The 15,053-nt window shown below is 41.3% G+C and overlaps 1 protein-coding gene across 1 annotated transcript in view; it reads right to left on the bottom strand.

Moving 5' to 3' along the window:
- Positions 1-15,053, bottom strand: part of VWA5B2 (von Willebrand factor A domain containing 5B2) — a 138,926-nt gene that overhangs the window by 24,923 nt on the left and 98,950 nt on the right. Inside the window, exons 16-17 of the mRNA XM_053710337.1 lie at positions 13,171-13,506; positions 12,955-13,089 (exon numbers count right to left, since the gene is read on the bottom strand). Of these exons, the coding sequence (XP_053566312.1) occupies positions 12,955-13,089; positions 13,171-13,506 (471 nt within the window). The remainder of the gene's footprint in view (positions 1-12,954; positions 13,090-13,170; positions 13,507-15,053) is intronic.

The raw sequence follows: 15,053 nt of genomic DNA, 5'->3' as shown, positions 1-15,053 counted from the left end.
CTAAATATTTTTATCTTAATTGGACATTTAATAATAGATTCTTTAAAACTGCTCTCTGCTTTCCTCATTAACCCCTTAAGGACAAGGCCTTTTTTAATTTCTTTCCCTTAAGGACCAGGGCTATTTTTACATTTCTGCGGTGTTTGCGTGTAGCTGTAATTTTCCTCTTACTCATTTACTGTACCCACACATATTATACAGTTTTTCTCGCCACTAAATGGACTTTCTAAAGATACCATTATTTTCATCATCCTATATAATAAATGGCCAAGTATGTTTGTCAGATGCAGTCATGCGCAGTAGAAACTGCACGTGACAAACATACCTGGCCGTTTGGATCCTGACACTCAGCACAGAGCAAGGCTGAAGTGGAGTGTCAGGGAGCTTGGCCGACAGGAGCGTCGCGATGGGGGCGTGGTCAGGCGTCGCGAGGGGAGTGGCCGGACGCGGCGATGGGCGTGGCCAGGCGGGTGTCGCCGCAATGGGTCGTGGCCGGGCAGGGTGCCGCGATGGGGGCGTGGCCAGAGAGACAAAGGCTTAGAGCCAGAGAGGGAGCAGGAGAGGGGGGGGAGAAGGGCCAAAGAGGGGGGGGGGAGAGAGAGCCAAAGGGGGGGAGAGAGAGACAAAGAGGAGAGAGAGCCAAAGAGGAGAGAGAGCAAAAGAGGGGAGAGAGCCAAAGAGGGGGGAGAGAGAGCCAAAGAGGGGGGGGGGAGAGAGCCAAAGAGGGGGGAGAGAGAGAGCCAAAGAGGAAAGAGAGCTAAAGAGGAGAGAGAGTGAAAGAGGGGAGAGAGCCAAAGAGGGGGGAGAGAGAGCCAACGAGGGGGGGGAGAGAGCCAAAGAGGGGGGAGTGAGCCAAAGGGGGGGGGGGAGAAAGCCAAAGGGGGGGGGAGAAAGCCAAAGGGGGGGGAGAAAGCCAAAGGGGGGGGGGGAGAGCCAAAGGGGGGGGGGAGCCAAAGGGGGTGGAGCCAAAGGGGGGTGGAGAGCCAAAGAGGGGGGAGAGAGAGAGCCAAAGAGGAAAGAGAGCCAAAGAGGAGGGAGAGCCAAAGAGGAGAGAAAGCAAAAGAGGGGAGAGAGCCAAAGAGGGCGGAGAGAGAGACAAAGAGGGGGGGAGCCAAAGGTGGGGGGAGAGCCAAAGAGGAAAGAGAGCCAAAGAGGAGGGAGAGCCAAAGAGGAGAGAGAGCAAAAGAGGAGAGAGAACCAAAGAGGGGGGAGAGAGAGCCAGAGGGGGGGGAGAGAGCCAAAGAGGGGGGGGGGAGAGCCAAAGAGGGGGGGGGGGAGAGCCAATGGGGGGGGCAAAGAGGGGGGAGAGCCAAAGAGGGGGGAGAGAGAGAGCCAAAGAGGAGAGAGAGCCAAAGAGGAGAGAGAGCAAAAGAGGGGGGAGAGAGAGCCAAAGAGGGGGGAGAGAGAGCCAAAGAGGGGGGAGAGAGAGCCAAAGAGGGGGGAGAGAGAGCCAAAGAGGGGGGGAGCCAAAGAGGGGGGAGAGAGCCAAAGAGGGGGGAGAGAACAAAAGAGGGGGGAGAGAGAGCAAAAGAAAGGGGGGAGAGAGCCAAAGAGGGGAGAGAGAGCCAACGAGGGGAGAGAGAGAGCAAAAGAGGGGAGAGAGTGAGCAAAAGAGGGGAGAGAGTGAGCAAAAGAGAGGAGAGAGAGCGCAAAGGAGAGGGGAGGGAAAGCAAAAGAGAGGGGGCAGAGAAAGCAAAAGAGAGGGGGGAAGAGAGAGCAAAAGAGAGGAAAGAGAGCGCAAAGGAGAGGGGGGAGAGAAAGCAAAAGAGAGGGGGGAGATAAAGCAAAAGAGAGGGGGGAAGAGAGAGCAAAAGAGAGAGGGGAGAGAGCAAGGGGTGGGACCACTGTACTGCAAAAAATGGCCCGTGTACACGGGCTTTAGTACTAGTATCTTATAATTTGCTATAAAAATTTTATAAAATATGAGGAAAAAATGGAAAAAACACACTTTTCGAACTTTGACCCCCAAAATCTGTTACACATCTACAACCACAAAAAACACCCATGCTAAATATTTTCTAAATTTTGTCCTGAGTTTAGAAATACCCAATGTTTACATGTTCTTTGCTTTTTGTGCAAGTTATAGGGCCATAAATACAAGTAGCACTTTGCTATTTCCAAACCACTTTTTTTCAAAATTAGCGCTAGTTAGTTGGGACACTAATATCTGTCTGGAATTCCTGAATATCCCTTGACATGTATATATTTTTTAGAAGACATCCCAAAGTATTGATCTAGGCCCATTTTGGTATATTTCATGCATCCATTTCACCGCCAAAAATGATCAAATAAAAAAAATTGTTCACTTTTTCACAAACTTTAGGTTTCTCACTGAAATTATTTGAAAACAACTTGTGCAATTATGGCACAAATGGTTGTAAATGCTTCTCTGGGATCCCCTTTGTTCAGAAATAGCAGAAATATATGGATTTGGCGTTTCTTTTTGGTAATTAGAAAGCCGCTAAATGCCACTGCGCACCACACGTGTATTATGCCCAGCAGTGAAAGGGTTAATTAGGGAGCATGTAGGGAGCTTCTAGGGTTAATTTTAGCTTTAGTGTAGTGTAGTGTAGTGTAGTAGACAACCCAAAGTATTAATCTAGGCCCATTTTGGTATATTTCATGCCACCATTTCCCCGCCAAATGCGATCATATTAAGAAAAACGTTCACCTTTTTCACAAACTTTATAGGTTTCTCACTGAAATTATTTACAAACAGCTTGTGCAATTTATTTATTTATTTATAAAATATTTTACCAGGAAGGATACATTGAGATTTCTATAGTTTTCAAGTATGTCCTGGGTCCACAAAACATTGCATTGATACAATGGGTACAATAAAATAAAAAACAATAATAATACATGATATATGCACAAAAATTTAACATAGAACAGGTAGGAAATATATAATCAACCATGACAGGTGCATTCTGTTTTGAGATATGTAGAGAGGGATCTCTTAAAGGATATTAGGCATGGGGAAGGTTTGAAAGTGTGCGGGAGGTCGTTCCATAATTGTGGTGCTCTGTAGGAAAAGGAGGATCGAGCTGCTTTCTTTTTGTATTGAGGCAAGCTAAATAATGTGCTGGTACTGGATTGGAGGATATAGGAGGTGGGAATAGCTGGGGAGAGCATTCTGCTCAGGTAGGGTGGGAGCTTCCCAGAAAGGCTCTTAAACACAAGGCAGGAAAGATGGAAAGTGCGTCTGGATTCCAGCGTCAGCCAGTTTAGTTCTTTTCGCATGTCACAATGGTGGGTCCTGTAGTTACATTGTAGCACAAAGCGGCAGAACGATTTATACAATGTATTAAGTTTATTAAGGTGAGTTTGAGGTGCAGGTGCGTATACTACGTCCCCATAATCCATGATAGGCATCAGCATTTGCTGTACAATCTTTTCTTTTACTGTAGGGCAAGATTTGTTTCTGTACAGGGCAACTAGTTTTGGATAAAGTTTAGATGCAAGTTTTTTCTATGTGGAGGCCAAAAGATAGATTGGGGTCTAACAACATACCCAAGTATTTGAAAGAGTGGACTGCGGTCAGCGTGCAATTGGATTTTGTTTTGATGCGTAGATGGGAATTTTGTAATTTGTGTAATTTAGGTCTTGTTCCAAAGATCATTGTGACTGTTTTGTCAGTGTTTAGGAAGAGTTTGTTTTTTGAGATCCACTTTTCTACCTCTGTGAACTGGTCTTGGAGCACTGCTTCAAGCTGCAGCAGATCAGATTTGTTTGCATAGATTACCGTGTCATCTGCATACATGTGTACAGTTGAGGATTTGCAGACATTAGGCAGATCATTTATAAATAATGTGAATAGCAGGGGGCCGAGAATGGAACCTTGGGGAACACCACACGTGACTGGGAGAGGGAGGGAGTCACTGTTAGAAATGGAGACATATTGTGATCGATCCGATACATATGATCGAAACCAGGTTAACGGACGATCACCAATACCTGAGTTTTTTAGTTTGAGCAGTAGTATGTCATGGTCTACTGTGTCAAAGGCCTTTGCAAAATCAAGGAAAATAGCTACAGTTAGTTCTCCTTGTTCCATGCCAGTTTGGATGTCATTGCAAACTTTTAGGAGGGCAGTTGTAGTGGAGTGATTCAGGCGAAAACCTGATTGATCAGGGGTCAGATAGAAAGTTGGTAATACTCGCATAATTGCGTATGGACGCATTTTTCTAAAATTTTTGACAATACTGGGAGCAATGATATAGGGCGATAGTTAGAAACCAAGGTTAACTCCCCACTTTTATGAATAGGCACTACTCTTGCAGTTTTCCAGAGTTTGGGTATATATCCAGACATCAAGGATTCATTAATTAGGGTTGTGACAGGCTTAGCAATTGCCGGCGCACTGAGCTTCAACAGCATTGCTGGGATTTGATCAGGTCCAGACTGGTTTTTCATTTTTAGATTATAATTATGGCACAAATGGTTGTAAATGCTTCTCTGAGATCCCCTTTGTTCAGAAATAGCAGACATATATGGCTTTAGAGTTGCTTTTTGGTAATTAGAAGGCCGCTAAATACCACTGCGCATCACACGTGTATTATGTCTAGCAGTGAAGGGGTTAATTAGGTAGCTTGTAGGGAGCTTGCAGGGTTAAGTTTAGCTTTAATGTAGAGATCAGCCTCCCACCTGACTCATCACACCCCCTGATCCCTCCCAAACAACTCTCTTCCCTCCCCGACCCCACAATTGTCCCTGCCATCTTAAAAAAAAAAAGGTCTGCCAGTACTAAATAAAAGGGTTTTTTTAACTAAAAAAACTTCCCTTATCCCCCCCCCCCCCCCCAAACAGCTCTCTAAGCTGTCTGCCAGTACCCAGTTTACTAAAAAAAAATCTTTTTTAAAAAAAAAAAAAAATCTTTTTTCTGTAGTGTAGCTTCCCTCCCCAAAGACCAACCCCCCACCCCTCCCAGATCCCTTAGATTTTTTTTTTATTAAATTTGACCCCACTCTATCCCACTTTTAGCCAAAACATTTTCTGTAGTGTAGCCGTTCCCACCCGCTTCCACCCCGTGCACGTGCCCGCCCCCTCGTGTGTGCCCCCGGCTATCCCGCCCCCCTCAACGTGATAGGGCCCATCGATGGCCGCCCACCCGCCTCCCACGTCAGCTCCCATTCACCAACGATACCGGCCATCGATGTCCGGTGCAGAGAGGGTCACAGAGTGGCTCTCTCTGCATCGGATGGCCAAGGGGTGTTATTGCAGGATGCCTCGATATCGAGGCATCACTGCAATAACCGGAAAGCGTCTGGAAGTGATCAGGATCGCTTCCAGCCGCTTTAAACCCCTAATGTCGTACAGGGTACATCGCTGGTCTTTAAAGACCAGTTTGTGCAAGACGTACCCTGTACGACATGAGTCGTTAAGGGGTTAATATTCTAGATTCTGGCCTTTAAAGTTAGCAAAAATGCACAGTAACACACTGCATAGCATACACTTACATATGCACACACTATATAGTATAGACTTACACATGCAGAAAAACACACACTACATAGCATACACTTACATATGCACAGACACACACTACATAGCATACACTTACACATGCAGATACACACACACTACATAGTATATACTTACACATGCACATACACACACACTACATTGCATACACTTACACATGCAGATACAGACACACTACATAGCATACACTTATACATGCAGATACAAACACACACACCACATAGAATACACTTACACATACAGATACACACACACTACATAGCATACACTTATACATACAGATACACACACACACACTACATAGCATACACTTATACATACAGATACACACACACTACATAGCATACACTTATACATACAGATACACACACACTACATAGCATACACTTACACATGCAGATACACACACACTACATAGCATACACTTATACATGCAGATACACACACTTACACATACACACACACACACACTACATAGCATACACTTATGCATGCAGATACACACACACACTACATAGCTTACACATGCAGATACACACACACATACACACACACTACATAGTATACACTTACACATGCAGATACACAGACACACTACATAGTATACACTTATACATACACACACTTAATAGCTTACATTTATACATTCAGACACACACACTACATAGCATACACTTATACATGCAGATACACACACTTCACAGCTTACACTTATACATGCAGATACACAAACATACACACTCATAGATACAGATATACACACACACACTACATCATATATGGGTATCTGTAACTCATTGTATGGGGTCCTGGGGTTGGCAGGCACAATAGCTGGCAGTCTGAGGCTGCCACTGTTCGTTACCCTAGTGTTAGCACTGCTCATCGTATAAAACTGAAGGCATGCTAGTATTATCACCAGGGGTTAGAGGTCACCATTAGCTGAAGTCAGAGGGTATACAGCCTTCCTACTCCTGCTTAACCCACACACCATTACCTTTCCACAAGGAAACTAACAGGTATATAACCCTGGGAGAGAAAAGCCAGCTGCTTCTGAGTATGTGCCCAATAGAATAAAAAAAAAAAACACTTTTTTTTTAATGCATGGGGCAATGCGGGACAGATGGCTAACAACCCGGGACAGACCCCTAAAATCGGGACTGTCCCTTGAAAATCGAGACAGTTGGGGGGGTATTCTTGACAGATTGAAACACTATGAACAACAAAACAACATGGGGTCTATACATAACACATTTTTACATCAAGGCAGAAAACATCACAGTTTACAAGTAACAGCTACACAAATAGGAGCAGAATTACATACATTTTTACATACCTTTTCTATTGTCCCACCAGCATTGCCTAAACTGCCAAACTGAAATTTACTTTAACCCCTGGCCTGCTGCATTCACCGTCCTCCTTTGCCTCAAATTGTTGACACCACCAGTCAGTCAGGGGGGGGGGGGGGTTGGGGCAAGTAATTGCCAGCAAATTAGCAATGGATCGGATTATGCCAATTGTGTGCCACTGCCACTCAGCTGTAAAGTGCCACAGACAGTCTCACAGTGCCGCACCTGATCCACACTCACTGCCAGACCTGCCTGCAGCTGTTGGGGTTTAGATTCCCTTTTAATTACAGGGAACAAAATAAATAAAGTATATTGTAAAGTTTTTTTGTTTTTTTGCTGTATGGAATATACAGCTTTGGGTTTAAATCCATTTAATTATTACACAGGACATTTGAATAATAAATTCATGAAGCAGTTGCTATTTTTTGTTAAACAAGAGGAGGTTCCAAATGTAATATCTGAAATAAGTCCAAATAGTCCAGGAACAAACTGAGCAAAAATATAGAAGCCTGTTATTCATTATATACATCGTTGTTTTTCTTTGTTTTTTTAAATGGGCTGAATTATTTTCAAATGGAATGGCTACAAACATTGTTCAATTCCAAAATAAACAAACCAATAATTTTACTAAGAGATAATTGGAGAGGTTTTTCCATCTGCCTCAATAAAAGATATTTGATCTTCCAAGGGGCAATAAAGCAATTATTTTGGCACTAGTTTGCCACTGTGTCACGCACTACTCAGTCTGACTCACATCTATAAAGTTATTTATAAGTGGAAATGCAGTATTTATGCACCTTTGATAATTGATAAGACAACAGCATATATGATTGAAGTGATGATGCTTGCTTTATATTTTCATGTATTATATTAGAATCTGTTGGTTGTACATTAGTACATGAACATAAATATATATATATATATATATATATATATAATTATAGGTGTAGCACGGTAATATGCTGTTTGACTGCCCATGTGGCATAGTGGACCTCTTTGACAAAAATAACTTCTGTGATAAAGTAGGTTTATTTTTGCATAATGTCTCTTAAACGTTGTGTGTGGCAGTGTGTTCCTCCTTTTATACCGATTATGCACATGTTTCAGTGGTGAAACAAACCACTTTTGTTTTTATTTTTGTGATGTGTGTTACATCATACTGTCCAACTATATCATTATTAGCCAGAGCTAATGCAAATCTAAAATAAAATTTAAGTTTAAATACAAGTTTAACTTGATTTCTTACATGCATTTTTTAACGTTCTTAAATCCCATTTATTATTATTTTAAATTAATATAAAATCAAATTATTAGAACAATATCATAACTCTATACTCAAGAAGTTAGATGACTATCACTCCCTACGCTTCATCTGGGATGAATATATATACTCTTTAAAATCCCAGAATAATCACGTGTGAACAAACATAAAGACCTATACCTTTACTTCCCCTATACTATACCCGGACTAGTGAGCCTTATACTCATTATCCTCTTAGAGTTTACCCAAATTATAATACTGTTCACTAAACTAACAATTAAACCCACTGCACTGCATTAGGACGCTACCACGTATCTTATCTTGCTATGATAAATTGATACACTAAGCCTATTTTGTTTTTTATTTATATTATTTGTTTACATGTTTCTACTGGTTGTTTAAATTTTCAAAGTTATACCCACTAAACAGTCAACAAACTTTACTAAATGGACTTTAAGAAGCCAACCTGAAGATGTCACCCATGTTATCAGTCAATTATGGCATTTATTCTCATCATTTCATTGTTGGATAAATGACATATTCTTACCAATGTCTATTGTTTGTTACTTAAAAATAACTTTTAATACGTACGTATTTTATTACAATAAAGTTCTTCTGAAAACTTATAAAAAAATAAAATAAAATTATTTCCCAAACCCTATCTAAGATATTCCTGCATTTTATCGTGATGAGATCTGCTTCTTTTTTTTTTTGGACCTACATGGTCACCTCTGTGGGTTAGTACAATACGTATTTCTGGTGGGACATCAGGATGAAGAAGCCATAACTATTAAACCTGCTGCTTACCGTGTTATGAAGGTTGAAGATGCCTGCATACAAGCAGTCAGTATGTGAGAGGGGAGTGAACTTGTTTTTTAGAGTAGAGATAGAGGATGTCATGTGAAAGGCACATTGAAAGAAGGAGAGTGAGGAACACCGGCACGACACATGAAAAGCACCGGCCGGGCTGCCGTGCATTCTGCCCACCCCAGACTGAGACCCCTGCCCTCCTACCTGCTTTAGTCTTCTCACTTGAATACCGGTCTGGGTGGGCATCACTCACGGACGTGGCTCACGCTGCGCCACTGCATTCCCCATCGCACAATTTCCCTCTTTCAGGCGCTCTGTGCACACAGATAGGCTTAGGTAGGCGGCAGGGCAAGCAAGCTCCACACGGCAGTGACGGCATGCCCACATAGAACAGTAGCACTAGCAGCACTGCACAGTAGTACTTGCAGCTAGGTGGCAGCACAGATTGATGCTGAGCATATTACGTTACGCTTCGTCAGGCAAATCCACCTCGGCACCTACCGTTCTCGGCTGCCTATTTTGCCTTACATAAGCGCCGGCCCTGCCGCTCTACAACACAAAATAAAGGCGCAAGCATTAACTCCCCACCATTACAGATGCGATGCCTAAGCTAGGAGCCAGACTCCAGAAAGGAATAGTTTTAAAATTCCTTGCCAACTGTGTCATTTAATAACAGGGATTATTAGTAACAAACTTCAGATAGTCACATATTTCACATATACAGAAATAAACAGCATCAATCAATTTACCTCCTTAGTCTCTAAGTCACATTAAGTGCTTGCATCCTGCCTCAGGATATACAAGTGTCCCAGAAAATATGCAGTATATATTAACCTCAGAAGTGCATGTCCCCCAAACATAGAAGACCAGCACTTACCTGTATCAAGCCGTCCGGCAGGAGGATGGCTCACCCGGCTTGAGAGGATGCTGCTCCTCACAGAGACCTGTGAAACAAAGAAAGACAGAGTAAACTTACTCAGGCTTTCTATACCAGGGCAGCAACATGTGAGGAAAACTCAGTAAAGGTCCACTTTACAAGTTCCTAACTGCTTTAAAGCCACCACTGCCCTACTGAAGAGACTAACGTAAAGTACGGCTATACCCAGACTGTGATGGGAGGTCAGAGCAAGCCTGCTCTAACTTTAAAAACAAAAATACTTGATAGAATAATCTTTATCAGACACCAAATTACTTCACCTCTTCCTTGCACTAGAGGCAAAGAGAATGGACTGGGGTTTGTGGGAAGAGAAGCGATACTTAACAGCTCTGCTGTGGTGCTCTTTGCCTCCTCCTGCTGGCCAGGAGTCATATTCCCAACAGTAATTGATGATGATCCGTGGACTCACCATGTCATTAGAAAGAAAATATGCAAAGACACTGATCTAAAAATCCAGTATAAAACTTTTTTAAAACTTACTTAGAAGCTCCCAGTTTAGCACTGTTGATGAGTTTAGGCTGGGACACTCAGTTAAAGGGGCTGGGGAAATAAGAAGAGCAGACGCTCCCCTGCATATGTAAAAACAGATAACAATCAGGAGCTAGCAAAAGTCTGTAAGCGTATTCATCTGACACTGTGGGGCTTGGTTAGGAGTCTGAAAATCATCACAATGTTATTAAAAAATAAGCAAAACTAAACATTTTTACAAAAACACTGCCAAATTGGCTATATAAATGGATCATCTCCAAAACATTTATGCAAAGAAAAATCTAGTGTACAGTGTCCCTTTAAATAGTTTATCAATCCTCTTAACTGGTTGCTTGACTGTGTCAGAACAATCCTCTACATCTAAAGCAAATAAAACTTCATGCAATAAAGCAAGAATATGCTCAAGCCTGAAATTAAAGGACACATCCTCTGCCATAGCAGCAGGATCCTAAGACTCAGAGAGACTATAAGAGTCTTTAGAGTCAGAAACACCCCTATCGTCACGGAGAACTTAGAGGGGCCACGCCTAAGGGATGAGTCCCTGATGAGCAAAAGCCGAAGAAAGGACAATCTTCAAATCCTTGCAAACATCTGCACCTAACAGCTGGAGGTAAAACGGTTAACACCTCATTAATTGTACAGTGAATATACTTCTTAAGGTTAAGAAAAAGTTCAGGTGAACCCTCCTGGGGGCAACTTTGATAAGGCACACTCTGAAGCACAGCAAACGTTTCATTAGCGGCTGAATGTGGAAGAAGGTGGCCGCTCTTGCCATTCAGCTCTTTTAGGAGATGGATTTCTTCTTGTGAAAGTGCAACACACTAAGATCTGGATTTGAACATTACTAGCAACTGAGGGGATGAAAGCATTGCTTGAACATGCTAAATTATATATATATATATATATATATATATATATATATATATATATATATATATATATATATATATATAAATTGTTTTTTTAATCATACCCACACCTTGCCTTCACCAGTCATCTGCTGATCATGTCATATCTTTGTGTAGGATGGTTGGCAGCCCTTTATAAAACTGAAGAGCAGGTCAGGTGAGTGGTCGTATCACAGAATCCGTTTCAGATTCTAATGTGGTCTAGCAAACAAGATTTTTAGGCAGCATGATCAACAAGACTATAATAGCAAATAGCCATCTGACGGCACAACTATTAGCATGGCAAGACGTATTACATAACCAAAGTGACCACCTGCATTCTAAAGTCTCTAAAATGCATTTTTCTTAGATAGGTGCTGATTTAGGCTATAAAGTTTCTTGGTACTATGGCAGATGACATACAAAGCCTGGTGCTTCTTAGAAACACTTGCTGTTCCATGTCAAGTTAAGCCACAGGAGGTGAGAAATTTAATGACTCCTCCGATGCGCATGACAAACTATGTTCAATGCCTTTCCATCATGCAGGGGGATCGCTATTAAAAAGCTGTGTTCCCCGATCCCCTGATCTACAGGCTGGGGATGTGTTGGTGGCCTAGTGGGTGGCACTTCCAGGATTAATGGGAATTCCGGTGACGTCACCACATGCTCAGTGTAGCTACTAGGGAGCTGGATGGGGGGAGGTTCTTCAATCCCCTAGATCTCATCTCCCATAGCAGCTACAAACCTCCAAGACCCCTCATTTGAAAGAGAATCAGATGTTCTAGGAGCAGTAAAAGAAAGATCTTTTAAAAATAAATTAATAACACCCAGGGATTATAGTTTATATGCTCAGTGAGAAAAAAAAGTAGTACGTCTATAGACCCCTAATAATGTTTTTTTTTCTATTAGACAAGTCCTCTTAATAAAAAAAAATATGGATTTTGCCAGTATAGGCAGGTGATCACTGTAGTAACAGTGAACACCTGACAAGGAAAAGTGTTTTTATTTCTGTACTGTACAATGGGGCCTCTCTAATCTATAATATAACCCCCAAAAGTCCATATGGGCCTTTATTTCACATGTGGCTACCCTTGGAGACAATTTAGTAAGGTGGTTACTGAGCTATTTTCAATAGTATTTACTAAAATCTATGGAAAAATTATACATATTTTTTACAGTTTTTGTCACATTATGAATTATAAATATAATAATGGTATATTTTGAATTTGCTGGGCGTGCTGAAAACCCCCCAATATATAATTTGTGTGGGTCTCTCACTGACTTACAATAAGGTTTAAAAGAAGGTAGCCAAAAAAAGCTCAAAAATTGTCTCAGCACTTGGGTGTAAAAAGGCATAGCAGAGAAAGGGTTAATGTCTCAGGGAATCAACAGTGTGGGGGGGGGGGGGGGAGAAAAATCCCTACATGTATTGCTTTTCTAATTAACTGTGTAGTAATAATCTAAAGAGCTGATAGACATATCTGTGTTCAGCCAACGCTATCCCAACATTTTTACATTATTATTTATTTGTAAAGATAAACCCAATTCTGTAGTGTTCGACACCTGCGATAAAAACAGGTATGTATGTCATAGATAACTTTTTAACAATGTAGATCTGAGTAAAGAACACCCCACAAACAGACACAGAATTTCCCCATCCTCTCAGCAGTTATCCTTATTTATATAATCACACATAAATGAATCTCAATCACCACTACATAAACAGGTGACCAATCTTACCTCTATGTACTATCACATGTCCTGGAATAACTTCCTGGGTACTTGTGTCTACAGGAACATGATACGTGAAGGAGGAGACCTGTGAGGAAGATTTACTGGTCTGTGCAGCTTTTAAACGAAACCTTCGAGAATAACCTGGAAAAGAGATTTACATCTTAGTCATTTTGACATAGACCTAGAGAATATTTAAAGATACTGATGCACTACAGTACTCACCATGCTCAATGTCACATTCCTTCCAAGCAGTGTCCTCATGGTCATGGATAACAGAGCGTGCAGCCAGGTGATGAAGGTCATATTCTCCATCATCCTCAGTGCAGTCCCCTTTCTCCTCCTCACTTCTGCACAGTAGTGACTCTAGGCTAATTGTGGTCTCCCATGAAAGACTCCTTCCCCCAATGTAACCATGGATCACTACCCGGCACTGCTTCCCAGATTCACTGTTCCCACAGGAAGCTGCACTGTTTACTTCTATGCCCGGAGATGCAGTGAACAAATATGGAGCATCAACCAGCATATCCCAATCCAATTGGGTAGGTGACATGAAATTGCCTGCAGATGAGTTACAAATAAGGTTAAAATTGAACTAAAGTAAAGCTGACTAGTTAACTATGCCTTACTATTCATTGCTTAATTTCTCAGAACACACAATATTAATTTATTTATCCACAAATGTTTTTTCTATGTAAAATGTGAACAAGGAAACATATTAAAACCCTTCATATGATGATGATAGTCCATAGGCATCCATAATATGTGGGATATATTTCCCGCCGCTAAGAAGAGGCCAAGAACCCCCACAAAAGCTTTAATCCTTCCTTCTCTCCTCAGTTTTGTTTTTGGACAGGGCATTGAAAATGGGTTGTGGATGGGTATTCCAGCATGAGAATAACCCAAAACACAAGGCCAAGGCAACAAACTAGTGGCTAAAGAAGAAGCACATTAAGGTCCTGGAGTGGCCTAGCCAGTCTCCAGACCTTAATCCCATAGAAAATCTGTGGAGGGAGCTGAGGTTCGAGTTGCAAAACGACAGCCTCAAAACCTTAATGACTTGGAGAGGATCTGCAAAGAGGAGTGGGACAAAATCCCTCCTGAGATGTGTGCAAACCTGGTGGCCAACTACAAGAAATGTCTGACCTCTGTGATTGCCAACAAGGGCTTTGCCACCAAGTACTAAGTCATGTTTTGCAAAGCGGTCAAATACTTATTACACTCATTAAAATGCAAATCAATTTATAAAACTTTTTTGACATGCGTTTTTCTGGATTTTGTTGTTGTTATTCTGTCTCTCACTGTTCAAATAAACCTACCATTAAAATTATAGACTGATCATTTCTTTGTCAGTGGGCAAACATACAAAATCAGCAGGGGATAAAATATTTTTTTCCCCTCACTGTACTGTAGGTTACTAGGTATTAGGCTTAAAGACACAGGCGGATATAGCATCATGCTCTTTGCAGCCTTTAAATTGGGTACTCACTCAATGTAAATAAACCTATGGCTTTAGTTGCAGATGTCTAATTTAGAGTATAGCGCATATGATATTTAGTCGTATATCTGAATAGCCAGATTCAATATGCTACTTTTCTATCTGTAGTTTTATTTGCATTCACCATGGATAGTAGTTTTAACATTTGTAGCTTTAAAATGTTATGGTGCCCTATAAGAAGTATACCCATTAATGTTATATGCCAGTCTCAGAGTTTACATTAGCTATTGAAAAACAAACTGACCTTCTCAACCTTATTCATAGTTTAGTAAGTAAATATCATCATGCTAGTTTAATATATGTTATATATATATTTATATTTTACCTATCATTCTCTCAGGATCATGAGTGATCATAAGACTAATTAAATCACCTTTGATAAATTACGACACTACACATAGATCCAAGAGTCACCTTTGATAAACTACGACACTACACATAGATCCAAGAGTGGCCAATGGAGGTCTTGATATATTTTGAAGAATACTGTGAGCCAGAACTTTCTTTTGTATTATATCTTATGTTTAGTTTATTCCTAATTTGACCCCCCCCCACACACACACACTAACCTAGTACTCTGGTATCTCTTGACTAAACCCAGAGACTCAAT

This window comes from Bombina bombina, chromosome 4 (assembly GCF_027579735.1).
Source record: "Bombina bombina isolate aBomBom1 chromosome 4, aBomBom1.pri, whole genome shotgun sequence".
Taxonomy (NCBI): Eukaryota; Metazoa; Chordata; class Amphibia; order Anura; family Bombinatoridae; genus Bombina; species Bombina bombina.
This window is presented reverse-complemented; position numbering and strand designations above follow the sequence as displayed.